General features: G+C 46.1%; 1 protein-coding gene across 5 annotated transcripts in view; it reads right to left on the bottom strand.

The window, feature by feature from the left end:
- The window catches only part of LOC140426091 (endophilin-B1-like), a 75,258-nt gene that overhangs the window by 21,796 nt on the left and 37,885 nt on the right, over positions 1-15,577 (bottom strand). For all 5 annotated transcript variants that reach the window (XM_072510436.1, XM_072510437.1, XM_072510435.1 and 2 more), the window contains exons 2-3: positions 12,229-12,370; positions 6,798-6,926 (exon numbers count right to left, since the gene is read on the bottom strand). In XM_072510436.1, coding sequence (XP_072366537.1) covers positions 6,798-6,926; positions 12,229-12,370 — 271 coding nt within the window. The remainder of the gene's footprint in view (positions 1-6,797; positions 6,927-12,228; positions 12,371-15,577) is intronic.

Below are 15,577 nucleotides of genomic sequence, written 5' to 3'. Positions count from 1 at the left end.
GGTCCCAGGTTCGATTCGCCACTTGGTCACTGTCTGTGCGGAGTCTGCACGTTCTCCCCGTGTCTGCGTGGGTTTCCTCCGGGTGCTCCGATTTCCTCCCACAATCCAAAGACGTGCAGGTTAGGTGGATTGGTCATGCTCAATTGCCCTTAGTGGCCAAAAAGGTTAGGCGGGGTTATTGGGTTACGGGGATAGGGTGGAAGTTGGTGCAGACTCGATGGGCTGAATGGCCTCCTTCTGCACTGTATGTTCTATATCCTCACACAACCGTGACACCACGTGCAGTTTTAATGTTCTTGTAATTCGGCCCCTGGGATGAGGATCTCTCACTTTTCTTGCTCAATGGATTCGACCCTCAAGTCACTTTCACTGGCACACATATTCTATCCAGATAGGGTTAACACTGATGTGTCTCACTCTGGTCTTCATTAGTCCTGATGGTGTAACTTTCTCAGGTTCCTTTTCAACTGACCAACCAACAACACCCAATTCACAGTCTAGTCCTCTGATAAAAATGCTCAACTGTTTCGCATATCCAGCTCATTCACACAGCTTTTAGGATTTAGTCTCTTTCAGCTTGCTTGTACATTGCTTGTTCAAGAGCTTCTGGAGTTCTAGTTTTCTTCTTACAGCCAAACAGAAAAATGAACTTTCCATAAACCGCTTCACATGTGTGCATGTATCTGCTGCAGCCCAGGCTGTAGCTTGATAACCCTTTTTTTGTCAGGTGTCTCCCATCTCAATAGCAACTTGGGTCATAGTCCACTTCATGGCTTTGCCTCTTATCTGAACACGGGTAAAAGTCAGGCTAATTACTCAGAAGTCTAATAACCTCAGCCAGGAATTCCAATTGCCCCTCGTCGGAATTTACTTTGGATTTAGAGGGATATCTCACAAACAAGCTTTTTCAAAGTACATAGTTCGTCTGCAGCAGGTGTTTGTTGCCAGAAAACCAAAATATTTCAATGTGATTAAAAAGTCAGGTTTACGTAGATCCCAGCAATTTGAAACCAGCGTTGTGCCCACCTGAAAGCCATTCCCAATTGGTCTGTAATTACAAACAGTTTGACTGGCAGCATGTGGATTGCTGTGCATCAGTCATCTTAAACATTATTCTGATTGTCATAGTTAAAGGTTAAGTTATTGGGTGCTGGGGGGCTGTACGGGTTCTTTTTGCTATTTTTCTGGTAATGTTGGGAGGGGGGTGGGTGGTAGCGCCCACCTCATTACACAGTTTGAATTGCACTATTGTGGGGGCGAACTTTGTTCTTTGTTTGCTTTCTCTCTGTTTCGGTCCCAGAGCGATTGCTCGAACAGGGCTGTTCTGGGGAAGTGGTGTTGATGGGCGGGGGGACAATAGGTGGGAGACATGGTGGCGCCTTAGTGGAGAGTCACCAGGCTAGCTGCTTTGAGCTATCAGCAGGAGCGAGGTGGGGGGGGGGGGGGGGTGGTGTATACAGCCAGTATATGGCAGGGGTTAGGTTACAGGGGATTGTTGCTGGGGGGGGGGGGGGGGGGCGGGCGGCGGAGGGAGAGAGAGATGATCTGCTGACGAGGGAGGGAACTGAACCAGGTAACAGGGAAGAGGTTGGGGGTGGGAGCTGCCAAGAGGCGGACCAGGGGGGGCGCAGCACATTGACAGGGGGTGGGGCCAAGAAGGGGGATGGCTGATCGGCGTTGGGGGGGGGGGGGGGGGGGGGGGCAGGATGTCCTCCAACCAGGCTGATCACCTGGAATGTTCGAGGGTTAAACGGGCCGGTCAAGAGAGCACGTGTGTTCGTGCACTTACGGGCTCTGAAGACTGATGTAATGTTGCTGCAGGAGACACATTTGAAAGTGGCGGACCAGATTAGATTACGGAAGGGCTGGGTTGGCCAGGTCTTCCATTCGAAACTTGACGCTAAGACCAGAGGGGTCGCGATCACGATTAACAAACGGGTTCAATTTGAGGCGGACAGCACAGTTGCGGATGGGGGTGGTAGATTTCTCATGGTCCGGGGTAAGCTTGAGGGGGTGAGGGTGGTCCTAGTGAATGTTTACGCGCCAAACTGTGATGATGTAGATTTCATCAAAAGGCTGCTGGGGAAAATCCCCGACTTGGATTCGCACAAGCTGATTATGGGTGGGGACTTTAATACGGTCCTCGATCCCGACCTGGATCGGTCGTGCTCCAGAATGGGCAATGGCAAGGGAACTGAGGGGGTTCATGGAACAAATGGGGGGGGGGGTAGACCCCTGGAGAATCAATCGGTCGATGGGGAAGGAGTTCTCATTCTATTCACATGTTCACAAGGTTTATTCTCGTATTGACTTCTTTATTATGAGTAGGGACTTTTTGGAGGGGGTGAGGGATACAGAATACTCGGCGGTCACTATTTCGGACCATGCTCCACATTGGGTTGACTTGCAGGTCTGCAAAGAAAGTTACCAGCGCCCACAATGGAGGTTAGAGGTGGGATTGTTGGCAGATGAGGGGGTATGTGAGAGAGTGAGAAATGCATGCCGAACTACCTGCAGGTCAACGATACAGGGGAAGTCTCAGCAGCGGTGCTCTGGGAGGCGCTGAAGGCGGTGGTGAGAGGGGAACTGATCTCAATCTGAGCCCATAGGGACAGAATGGACAGGGCGGAGATGGACAGACTGGTTCAGGAGATGATACGGACGGACAGGGAATATGCGGAGTCCCCGAGGGCAGAGCTACTTAGGGAACGACGGAGACTGCAGGCGGAGAAGGGGGCGCTATCCACTGGGAAAGTCGTAGAGCAGCTCAGAAAGGCAAGGGGCGCGGTGTAGGAGTATGGGGAGAAAGACAGCAGAATGCTTGTACAGCAACGTAGGAAGAGAGAGGTGGCCAGGGAAATAGGGACGGTAGTGGATGGGGCAGGGAACCGGGTTGGAGACCCGGCAGGATTGAACAGGGTATTCAGGGACTTTTACAGCAAGCTGTATACCTCGAAACCCCCCCACGGGGCCGGAGGGGATGAGGCGCTTCTTAGATGGGCTGACCTTCCCAAGGGTGGGCAAGGGGATGGTAGAGGGGCTGGGGGTCCCCATTAGGGCTGAAGTAGTAATGGGGGGCCTGAAGGCCATGCAGTCGGGTAAAGCCCTGGGGCCGGACGGGTATCCAGTGGAATTCTACAAAACGTTCTCGGGGATAGTGGGACCGGTGCTGGTTAGGGTGTTTAACGAGGCGAGGGACAATGGGGTGTTACCCCCGACGATGTCGCAAGGCACCATCTCGCTGATATTAAAACGGGATAAAGATCCGGAAGCCTGTGGGTCCTATAGGCCAATCTCCTTGATTAATGTTGATACTAAACTACTGGCAAAGATCCTGGTGTCCAGAATCGAAGACTGTGTACCGGACGTGATTGTGGAGGACCAAACGGGGTTTGTAAAGGGCAGGCAGCTGGTAAGGCGGCTACTCAATGTGAGTATGATGCTCCGGAGGGCAGAGAGGTGGAGGTAGTGGTGGCAATGGGTGCCGAAAAGGCTTTTGACCGGGTGGAGTGGGACTATTTATGGGAGGTGCTGGGATGGTTTGGGTTTGGGGAAGGCTTTGTGGACTGGCTTAGACTGCTATATCAGGCCCCGGAGGCTAGTGTAAGGACGAACAGGACGACATCTGAGTATTTTCGACTATACCGTGGGACAAGACAGGAGTGCCCCCTCTCTCCATTGCTGTTTGCGTTGGCCATAGAGCCGCTGGCAATTGCTCTGAGAGCGGCAAGGGGATGGAAGGGAATGGTCCGGGGGCGGGGGGGGGGGGGGGGGGGGGGGGGGTAGAACACAAGGTCTCGCTCTACGCAGATGACCTGCTTTTGTACGTGTCGGATCCAGTGGCAGGGATAGACGGGATTATGGAAATCCTAGGGGAATTTGGCCGGTTTTCGGGGTACAAGTTGAACATGGCAAAGAGCGAATTGTTTGTGGTGCAGGCGAGGGGTCAGGAGGATAGGCTGAGGGAGCTACTGTTTAGGCTGGTTGGGGAAAGTTTTAGGTATTTAGGGATACAGGTGGCGCGGGACAGGGGCAGGCTGCATAAGTTGAACTTGTTTAGGCTGGTGGAGCAAATGAGGAGCGGGTTTCGGAGATGGGATGTGCTCCCACTGTCACTAGCAGGGAGAGTACAGACGGTGAAGATGAAGATCCTCCCGAGATTCCGGTTTATTTTTCAGTATCTCCCTATTTTCATTCCGCGGTCCTTTAAAAGGATCAATAAAATCCTTTTGTTGGGATTTGTTTGGGCGGGGAAGTCCCCGCGGGTAGAGGGGGATCCTGGAACCGAACCGTAGCAAGGGGGGATTGGCGTTGCCGAACCTCAGCAACTACTACTGGGCGGCTAACATAGCCACGATAAGGAAATGGATGGTGGGTACGGGGTCGGTTTGGGAGCGGGTGGAGGCTGCTTCGTGCAGGGGCACCAGCCTGGCAGCCCTGGTCACGGCTCCTCTGCCGCTCCCGCTGGCCAGGTATTCCACCAGCCCTATAGTGGTGGCGGCTCTGCAGATTTGGGGCCAATGGAGGAAGCATGCGGGGGAAGCAGGAACGTCGGTCTGGTCCCCAATATGTGACAACAACCGATTTGTCCCAGGGAAAATGGACGGCGGGTTTCGAGCGTGGCGGAGGGTGGGAAGGATGGGCGACTTGTTCCTGGAAGGGAGCTTCGTGAGCATGAGGGCGCTGGATAGTAGTTCGGGCTGGCAAGGGGAAATGACTTTCGGTACTTGCAGGTGCAGGATTTCCTACGTTCCGTCCTTTACACGCCTTCCACTAAGGGGGATCCAGGACAGGGTAGTTTCCAGGGGAGAGGTAGGAGAGGGGAGAGTCTCGGATATTTAGAAGGAGCTTATGGGAGCAGAGGACACAGGGACGGAGGAGCTGAAACTCAAGTGGGAGGAGGAGCTTGGTGGGGAGTTGGAGGGAGGCAGATGGGCAGGCGCTCTGAGGAGGGTAAATGCAACTGCAACATGTGCCAGGCTCGGCCTGATTCAGTTCAAGGTAGTTCATCAGGCCCACATGACGGTGGCCCGGATGAGTAAATTCTTGGGCTGGAGGACAAGTGTGCTAGATGAGTGGGAGGACCAGCAAACCATGTCCACATGTTCTGGGCGTGCCCAAAACTCAGGGGGTACTGGCAGGGATTTGCGGACGTCATGTCCCGGGTACTGAAAACAAGGGTGGCGATGAGTCCAGAGGTGGCGATTTCTGGGGTGTCGGAGGACCCGGGAGTCCAGGAGGGGATAGAGGCCAAAGTTGTGGCCTTTGCTTCCCTGGTAGCCCGCCGACGAATACTGTTGGCCTGGAGGGACTCAAAGCCCCCAAAGACCAAAGTATGGCTGTCGGACATGGCAAGTTCACCTTACGAGGATCACTATCGGGGTTCGCCCGGAGGTGGCAACCATTCATCGACTTCTTCGCGGGGAACTAATCGTCAGTGGTGGGGGGGGGGGGGGGGGGGGGGGTAGAATAGTGTAGAGTAGGGGGGAAGAATAGGTGGGTCTATTTGCGAGAGAGGAACTGTTATTTGCACTATGTTTTTGTAAGTGATATTTGCACACTAATTGGTGCTGTTTACAATGCCAAAAATACCTCAACAAAATTGTGTGTTAAAAAAAACATTATTCTGATTAACTGACTTTCCTAATAGATCACAAAATGACAAGCATATTCAACTCTGGTGAGATAACATAGAAGGTAAGAAATGGGAGCAGAAGGCCACTTCACCCCTCGAGCCTGCTCTGCCACCCTCCAAGATCATGGCTGATTAAAAAAAAGATTCTTTCATGGGGTGAGCCGTTGCCGGCGAGACCAGCATTTGTTGCCCATCCCCAATTGCCCTTGAACGGAGTGTCTTGCTCAGCCATTCAGAGGCGAGTATGGTAGCATTGTAGTTAGCACAATTGCTTCACAGCTCCAGGGTCCCAAGTTCGATTCCCGACTTGGGTCACTGTCTGTGCGGAGTCTGCACATCCTCCCCGTGTGTGCGTGGGTTTCCTCCGGGTGCTCCTGTTTCCTCCCGCAGTCCAAAGATGTGCAGGTTAGGTGGATTGGCCATGCTAAATTGTTCTTAGTGTCCAAAATTGCCCTTAAGTGTTGGGTGGGGTTACTGGGTTATGGGGATAGGGTGGAGGTGTGGACCTTGGGTAGGGTGCTCTTTCCAAGAGCCGGTGCAGACTCGATGGGCCGAATGGTCTCCTTCTGCACTGTAAATTCTATGATCTATGATCTTTGAGTCAATCACATTGCTGTGGATATGGAGTCGCCTGCAGGTCAGGCCAGGTAAGGAAGTCAGGCCTCCTTCCCCAGAGGGTATTAGTGAACCAAACAACTACCTATGATAGTTTCATGCTCACCATTACTGAGACTAGGTTTCAATTCCAGAGCTTACTAAAGGACCTTAAATTCCATCAGTTGCCGTGGTGAGATTTGAATCTATGCCCCCAGAGGATTAGCCAGGGTTAATCTTGATTACTAGCCCAGTGACGTTATCACTAAGCCACTGTCTCCCCCAACCTCAACTCCAAGGGGTGAGAAAACTGGAGTTCATCATCTACACGAGATAATAAGGCAGCTTAGGCTCAGGATAAAAGTTATCCTGTTTTAAAAAAAGTATAGCACACCCATATGTCATAGAATGATACCACACAGGAGGCCCATCGTACCTATGGATTTTCTCTGAAAATATTTTAGTCAATAATCATAAGAAAACCTTACACAAAGGAAATACATTTTAAACCGATACTTAGCAGTGCAAAAGGAAGTCGGGTTTTGTCCAACTGCTTGAATTCTCTTACCATATGCAGTTCCAGGACCAAATTCATTTCCAGCTTCAAGCATGTACTGGCCTAACTGTTCACAGTTATTTAAACGGGGTGGTGCTTTTCGATCCAGTTTCTCATAGACAAATTCTTCTATTCTGGCATCTGAAGAGGAAAGGATAGAAGCAAATAAAATTTGATTTAGAGATCAAGCGCTGAGGGATCTACCTTCCATTTGAACATTCATGATGAATTCTGTCATAATTTCTCAACTTGGCCAAACAGAATACTTGTTTGATTTCAATATTTGATACTTTTGTTTTATTGGGACTGGGTGGTACATAGGAACATCATTAGGCTATACAGTCCCCTGAGCTTGTTCAACCATTCACTTAGGTCAAGGTTAATCATACTTCAACTTAGCTCGATACCCCTTGTTACTTTCAGCTAGCACCAGTACATTAGGTACTGGTCTTTTACATCTTATACCTGGGTTCATTATAGGCGAAGCTGAAAGGGGTCTAAGTTTCTGTTGACGGTTGAGGAAAAAGGAAGACATATTGGAAATGCTAATAGGAAGGTCGCATCATCGGAACAAATGATGGAAATTCAGAATGTGGGCGTGAAGACTTAAGAGTCATTGACTTGTTAGTTGTTTGCATTATGACGCTGATAAAAATTACCTTTCTTTGGATAACACATTTCTTACCACATAGAAACATAGAAAATAGAAGTAGGCCATTCGCCCCTTCGAGCACACTTGTCATTGAACACCATCATGGCTGCTCCTTTATCTCACCAGCGCTCCCCTCATACCTCTTGGACATCTTCTGAGTATAGAAATCTATTTCCGGACTTCCGGTGGCACGATGTGAGGGGAAGACTGTCAGCGTTAGGGACTTTAGGTATAGCGTTAAGTCAAATGTTTCTTTTTTTGTTGTTTGCAATTTTTGTATTCTTGTGTTTTGTTTATTTTCTTTGTGGTTATTTGTTTGTTATTATGTAAAACTTTAATAAACATACTTTAAAAATCCTTCTGAAATATAGTCAGTGTATCGGCCTCCACAGCCATCTCTGCTAGGGAATTCTATAGGTTCACCACCCAAAGTGAAGAAATTTCTTCTTATCTCAGTCCTAAATAGCCTACCCTGTATCCAATGATACTGACCTCTTGTTCTGGACAGAAATTTATACATTTCAATTTAGTTCCCTCTCATTCTTCAAAATTCCAGTGAATATAGTCTCAATCTCTTCTCTCAATTCTGCCATCCCAGGAATCAATCTGGTGAATGTTCGTTGCACTCCCTCTAAGGCAAGTATGTTCTTTCTTAGATAAGACGACAAAAGCTGCACACAATACCCTAGCTGTGGTTTCACCAAGGCACTGTACAGCTGCAGTAAGACATCCTTACTCTTGTATTCAAATCTTCTTGCAGGGAAGGCCACATACCATTTGCCTTTCTAAGATAACTGCTTGCTGCACCTTGCATGCTTGCTTTCAGTGACTGGTGTACTGGGACACGCAGGTCCCTTTTTATATCACCAATTCCCAATCTATCACCATTTAAATAATACTCTACCATTGGACAAAGGGATTTCATTTTTAATGTTTGCCATTAGGGATGCACCAAATTATTCTACAAGATTGAATTTATTTATGGATACGAAGCTAAAGGACCAGTGAAATTAATCCCAAGAAAAGTTATTAAGTATGAAATCAGAGTCTACATATCGAATTTCAGAGAAAGACTGAATGGGGCTTGTGAGGTGGCAACGAAGCATTTAAAGATAGCACAGCAGGGAATGAAAGCAATGGCAAACTCATAGATCTGTAACAGGGGAGAAAGTGCAAGTTTTGATGACCCATTGAAATCCAAGTTTAATGGACCAGATCGGATTGAGAAAAAAACTTAGTGAAGTAAATTATTTGGTACACACAACAGATCTCACAGAGTGCGTCATATTAACATGCTTAAGAGGTTATTTTGATAGAGAAGATGAGGGCAAGATGAGTTCTTGGTAGTAATGAAGCAGAGAGAAGAAGAAGGGTTAAATCCTGAGAGTGACTTTCCTCTAATTCATTAGGCAATGGAGAAGTACTAGGAAATGTAAACAACTGGTTAAGTTACCTTCCAGATGTGAGCCAAGATGAATTGGAAGAATTACTGCAATTTTATAAATGTCTTTGCGGGAATAAATTATGTAGAACGGAGATAGCGATACATGATATAGATATGGATGAAACAGTTCCAATAAAGCAACATCCATATCGGTTAAATCCAGCAAAGTTATCAAATACAGAAGGAAATTGAATAGATGCTCAAAAATGATATTATTGAATTAAGTTCTAGTGATTGGAGTTCACCTATTGTAATGGTGCCAAAGCCCGATGGAACCCAAAGACTTTGTGTGGACTACAGGAGAGTGAATGTCGTCACCAAGACGTATTTATTTCCTATACCACAGTTGGATTGCACTGAAAGTGTTAAAAGTTGAAATTCACTGCAAAAATAGATTTGCTAAAGGGATAATGGCAAGTACCTTTGTCTGAGAGGGCAAAGGAAATTTCAGCATTCGTGATACCAAATGAACTTCATCCATTTAAATTTAGGCCAGTCGGAATGAGGAATACACCACGAACATTTCAGAGACTATCAAATAAAGTTATTCAGCAACTGAGTCAGTGTGGTGTACATTGACGATTTAGCGGTGTTCAGTCAAAGTTTGGAAGAACATCAACACTACCGAAAAGAACTGTTTGAATGCTTAAAATAAGCTAATCTAGTCAGGAATTTGGCAAAAAGCAAATTTGCTAAAGCTCCAATTTCATATTTAGGACATATCGTGGCACATGGTCACGAGATGCAAAAATACAAGCCATTTGGGATTTCCCAAGAAAAGAGATTTTAAAGTTTCTGGGGAAGAGTGAATTTTATTAAGTTTGTGCTGAACTTCAGCAGTATGGTAGCATCACCAACAGAACTCTTGAAGGATAAGAAATATAACTGGATGGAGGACTGCTACACTGCATCCCAACAATGGGCAGCTCGGCAGCATTGTGGTAGCACAATTGCTTCACAGCTCCAGGGTCCCAGGTTCAATTCCGGCTTGGGCCACTGTCTGTGCAGAGTCTGCACGTTCTCCCCGTGTGCGTGGGTTTCCTCCGGGTGCTCCGGTTTCCTCCCACAGTCCAAAGATGTGCAGGTTAGGTGGATTGGCCATGATAAATTGCCCTTTAAGTGTCCAAAATTGCCCTTAGTGTTGGGTGGGGTTACTGGGTTATGGGGATAGGGTGGAGGTGTTGGCCTTGGGTAGGGTGCTCTTTCCAAGAGCCGGTGCAGACGCGATGGGCCGAATGGCCTACTTCTGCACTGTAAATTCTATGATTCTAACAATAAAAAAGTGTGTTGACAACAGTGCCAGTGTTAGCTACACCAATTATGACAACCAGTTTAAACTGGCTGTGGATGCCAGTGACATTGGTGTGGGGCCTGCGTTGTTACAGGAAGATGAACTTGGAATTGAGAAGCCTATGGGGCATTTCTCAAGTAAATTAAATTCCCACCATCAGAAGTACTCAACCATTGAAAAATAGACAAAGTTTGGTATTGGCATTACAACATTGAGAGATTTATGTTGCCAGTAATTCAGCTGAAACAATCATATTTACAGACCATAATATCCTAAAATTTCTGGCGAGGTCTTGAAATCGGGAGTACCAGGTTATTCTATTGGAGTCTGTTCCTGCAATTGTTTAATTTGAAAATCATTCATGTGGCTGGGCGAGAGAACATCATTGCTGATAGTCTAACTATTGGAAACTCTGTGCAAATACTTTAGGGTATATCTTATGTCAATGTGTGCTTTTAAATCTTTGTAATGTTAGATAAGAAATGGTTGAGAAATTAAATCGCCTTTCAAATTATGGCTCATTTGAAAAAGGGGAACACAAGATTTAAAATGATTAAAAAATAACTTTGGGATAAAAATAAAATAAAGAAATGGGATAAAAGAGGAACCAATAAGTATAGCTGTCTGAAGGGGTGTTTTGGAGATGTAAATTGTTTACTCAAGTGACATGGGGAAAAAATGAATTAAAGAGGTGATGTCAAAGTGGAGAGAAGAGAATTGCCACTTACGTGCTAAAAGCCGAGTCCACAGGATGGGTAACACCAAAGGGAAAAAGAGATACATCCATGGCAAGATAATTGGAGAAGAGAGTATAGAAGCAGTTAGCATCAAAGCCGCAAAAAGCAGGTTCTTCCGAAACCAAGCTGTTGCTGAAAGGCTGTAGTTTAAAATCAAAACTCGAATAGAGAAGAATCTATTCGGTGAATACTGAAGATGGCTTTCCCAAACCTGGAAAATAGCCTGTGGGGTTGCTGGATTTATCACAGAGTTGTATAATATTGGATGTTGTTTGGGGAAAAGGAGAGTTCAGGAAGTGAAAATAGTTGGGAGCAAGAGGTAACTTCATGAGAGTCTGTGCGTGTATAGCCATTAGCGTAGTTAGAACATAGAACATAGAACAATACAGCGCAGTACAGGCCCTTCGGCCCTAGCAGGTAGGGCATTCCACGGCCTCACTACTCTTTGCGTAAAGAACCTACCTCTGACCTCTGTCCTATATCTATTACCCCTCAGTTTAAAGGTTTACTGTTGTAGTGTATTATCTGTTGTGTGTTTTCTTTTAAATTAATAAATATTCTTTCTCAATTGATCACAAGGCTGGACTGTTCCGCCCTGGATTCATAGCATCCCTACAGTGCAGGAGGCCATTCGGCCCATCGAGTCTGCACCAATCCTCTGAAGGAGCTCCTGCCCACCCCCGTAACCTAACCTGCACATCCCTGGACACTAAGGGGAAATTTAGCATGGACAAGCCACCTACCTACACATCTTTTGGACTGTGGGAGGAAACCGGATCACCCGGAAGAAACCCACTTGACATGGGGAAGTAGCGACTCCACACAGATACTCACCCGAAGCTGAAATCAAACCCGGGTCCCTGGCGCTGAGAGGTAGCAGTGCTAGCTACTGTACCCCCTAAAGAAATCAGGTTTCTATATCCTTTCTCACATTATACAAAACGGAAAATATACACTAAGAACTGATGTTCCAAGTTACCCTTCTGGGTTTTGGGATATCGTCGCATTTATCGGCAGGGATCTTAACAAAAGTCTAATTTGATGTCAAAATTAAAGCCAAAGGTTTTGGGTTTCCAAAAGGATTTAATTAGTTCAGTCTGTAACACTATTAAAATACATAATGTAAAAAGAATTAGCATACATAACAGCCTGTCTACTTGAATTTGCAACATCCAACATGGGCTAACTGATTGCCCCATTTCAGGGTTGCAACTTCTGTATGTTCTGTGAACTGCAGAGCTGAGATTATTTTATTTGAATTTAACATGGAGAATGCTGGTACTTGGGCAACTGTTTTCAGTATAACACACAGATCTTACTTGGGTTTGGTTGCAACAATACTTCAGTCTGTTTCATTATTTTCTCAGTCCATAGTTTGGTGTTTTCTGCTTTGCTAAGCAAATTCTCCAGGTGGGCATCCAACTCTGTCTTCTCAGCTTGACCCAGCTTCTCCTCTGTAAACTAAAGCAAACGAATTAGATGGACATCAAAATGTAAGAAAAAAATAGTGCAACGACTTTCAGTTTGATAATATTGCGAATACAGGTGTCATCCTCGGCAGTAACCCACACCCACTGCCAACCTGAAGCTGTGATGATGGCAGACACAATAGCAAAATCACTGCCAAAGATACAACCCCTTATCTAGTAACCGATCCAAAAGCATCTAATTCACCTATCAAACCAGAGGCAACTATGGAATTTGACTAAATGGCCTGAAGGATTCTGTATTAGGAACACAGAAATAACTTGCTCCAAGAGCCTGTTCCCCCATGAAAATAATAATCTTTATTATTGTCACAAGTCGGCCGACATTAACACTGCAATGAAGTTACTGTGAAAATCCCCAAGTCGCCACATTCCGGCGCCTGTTTGGTACACAGAGGGAGAATTCAGAATGTTCAATTCACCTAACAAGTACATCTTTCGGGGCTTGTGGGACAAACTGGAGCACCCGGAGGAAACCCACGCAGACATGGGGAAAACGTGCAGACTCCGCACAGTGACCCAAACGGTAATTGAACCTGGGACCCCAGTGCTGTGAAGCAACAAGTGAGATCATGTGACCCAACCACAAATACCCACCTATGCCCTGTATCCCTTAAATCCTTTAGCGGACAAAAATCGATCAATCCTGGATTTAAATTAATGACCATTTGTGGAGGAGTTCCAAACTTCACTTTGCAATAAGCATTTCCTAACTTCACTTCTGAAAGGCCTGGGCTCTAATTTTCAAGCTACATCCTCAAGTCTCAGGCTTGCCAACCAACAGAAATAGCTCGATCAGTTCTCCTTAATATTTTCAAATCTCCCCAAACCCTTCTAAATTCCAAGAAATACAACCCTTGTGAGAGTAGGGCAGCACAGTGGTCAGCACTGCTGCCTCACAGCGGCAGGGACCCGGGTTCAATTGAAGCCTTGGGTGACTGTATGGAGTTTATCTCCGTGTCTGCGTGAGCTTTCTCCAGATGCTCCGGTTTCCTCCCACAGTCCAAGGATGTGGAGGTCAGCTGGATTGGCCATGCTAAATTGGCCCTTATAGTGTCCAAAATGGATAGGTGGGGTTACTGGGTTGCAGGGATAGGGTGGGTCCATGGGCCTAGGTAGGGTGCTCTTTTGGAGGGTCGGTGCAGACTCAGTGGGCCTCCTTCTGCACTGTCGGGATTTTTGGAGTAGCCTCTCTTCACTCTCTTCAAGGCCAGTCCACCCTTCCTGAGTGCTGCTCAAAATTACTCACAGTAACCTCAGGTGTGGTCAAGTAAAGGTTTCGTAAAGCTGCAGCATAAATTCTACCACTCACATTTAACCCTTGAGAGATAAAGGCCCCCATTCTGTTGACGAATGTGATATAAAATAGTTACTTTAGAGATATTAGTTACTGTAATGTAGAGATAGGCCAGTCTCATCCTGGTGAGTTCACAGACAAAGGATTTCAGACCGCATGGCAAAGCAAGGAGGAGGTGTGTCCAGCTACGGAGGGGAAAAGGATGCTGGGTAATAGGGGGCCAGAGGAAGGGATTGGAAGTGAGCCAATTAGGATGTATGGCCAGGTCAGGAGGGATATAGGATGACCTATGGGAATCGTGTATGTGAAACTTGATGCCATTTGTATTATTAGTGGAGATCCCTTTGTCCTACAGACTCACTTGATTCCGGAGGTGTACAAAGCAAGATGTGCTTTGTACCGCTGTGAATTGAGAAAGACTTGCAAGTCAAATAAAATAACTAATGCTGTACCTGCAAATCCATCTCGACTTTTATCGAGGCCAGACTGACGGGTAAAGAAATTTGGGATTTGTCATTTGGTGCCGGAAACCCGGGATTTCTCAAGACGGTTCTGACCAACTGCGAAATCAGAATTAGACTGATTATGAACAGGAGGATGGGAAAAAAGGGCCCACAATGTACAGCTGGAAAATGACCACGCATTGATTTTTCCCCTCTTCTTATCGTCTGATTAGTCTGGTCACTTGCGGTTGGTACGGAAAGATCGTCTCGACGAAATCAAAGGTCAGTCTGGGGATTAGAAATTTAATTGATGGGATTTCATATTGTTGATTCGGCTTGGGTTAGGTTTTGGGTTGATGTAACATCTAAAACGATGATTCAATTCCATGTATAAGTGTTTTTTAAAAAACTGATGTGACTTCAGCAGATGAAGGTTCAGTTAAGTAAGTGTTTTAAAAAAAAACTGATGTGACTTCAGCAGATGAAGGTTCAGTTAAGTAAGTGTTTTAAAAAACTGATGGGACTTCAGCAGATGAAGGTTCAGTTCAATGAGTGTTTTTAAATCTGAAGATGATTCAATTCCATGTGTGAGTGTTTTAAATCTAGTTGATTAAGCTAAAATTGTATCCTTGGGCTGTAGTGGCGAAAAACGCAGTTCTGAGGACGAGTTGAGATTATGGGGAATTCCTTGGATAGCACAAATGATCCAGGCATGCCACTGCAAATATGATGCGATATGTATCCGGATAAAGCAAAAGATTTCAGGAAAATGTCAGCAACGTTAAGGAGCAAAATGGGGGATGAATGGCCACTAGGGGGCACCAAAGACCTAGAAATCATTAAGAAAATTCAGGGACACATCTGGAAAAAGAGTCAAAGTATGAAAGCAAAAGAATTAATTGGATTATGGAGACAATATTGTCAAGAGGAAAGAGATAAGATCATGTTATCAAGTTGGCAGGACAATGCCCTTAAAATGGGAATTCCAATTAGTGAACAGGGTAACCAAAAAACATTGCAGGTCTTGAAAAAGGAATGTGCATTCAGAAAACGCGCAAGTAAAGACAGGAAAGGCTTGGGTCAAACAAAAGATGGGCTACGTAGTTCAATGGCTGGCCTTGAATTGACAGAAAATGACGAATTTGATGATTTGAAAATGTCAGCAAAGGTTCCGACTGCACCTGTAGCATTGTCTGCACTAATTCCAGAACCACCAGAGTATAATAATTTATATCCAGTCACTGCTCCCCAGATTCCAATCATGCCAGTCACTCCAGCCCTTTTGGTTGATAGCGTGGGTCCCGATTTACCATCTTCACGATCAGTAGGGGAAGAGGAGCTCTGTTCCACAAGCCCAGTTAGCTCTAGGACCCGATCTCGGACAGCGAGAGAAGGGCTTGATCCTAACCAGAAACAATTAAGCATACCACCTAAATCCCTT

The sequence above is a fragment of the Scyliorhinus torazame genome, chromosome 7 (assembly GCF_047496885.1).
Source record: "Scyliorhinus torazame isolate Kashiwa2021f chromosome 7, sScyTor2.1, whole genome shotgun sequence".
Lineage (NCBI taxonomy): Eukaryota > Metazoa > Chordata > Chondrichthyes > Carcharhiniformes > Scyliorhinidae > Scyliorhinus > Scyliorhinus torazame.
This window is presented reverse-complemented; position numbering and strand designations above follow the sequence as displayed.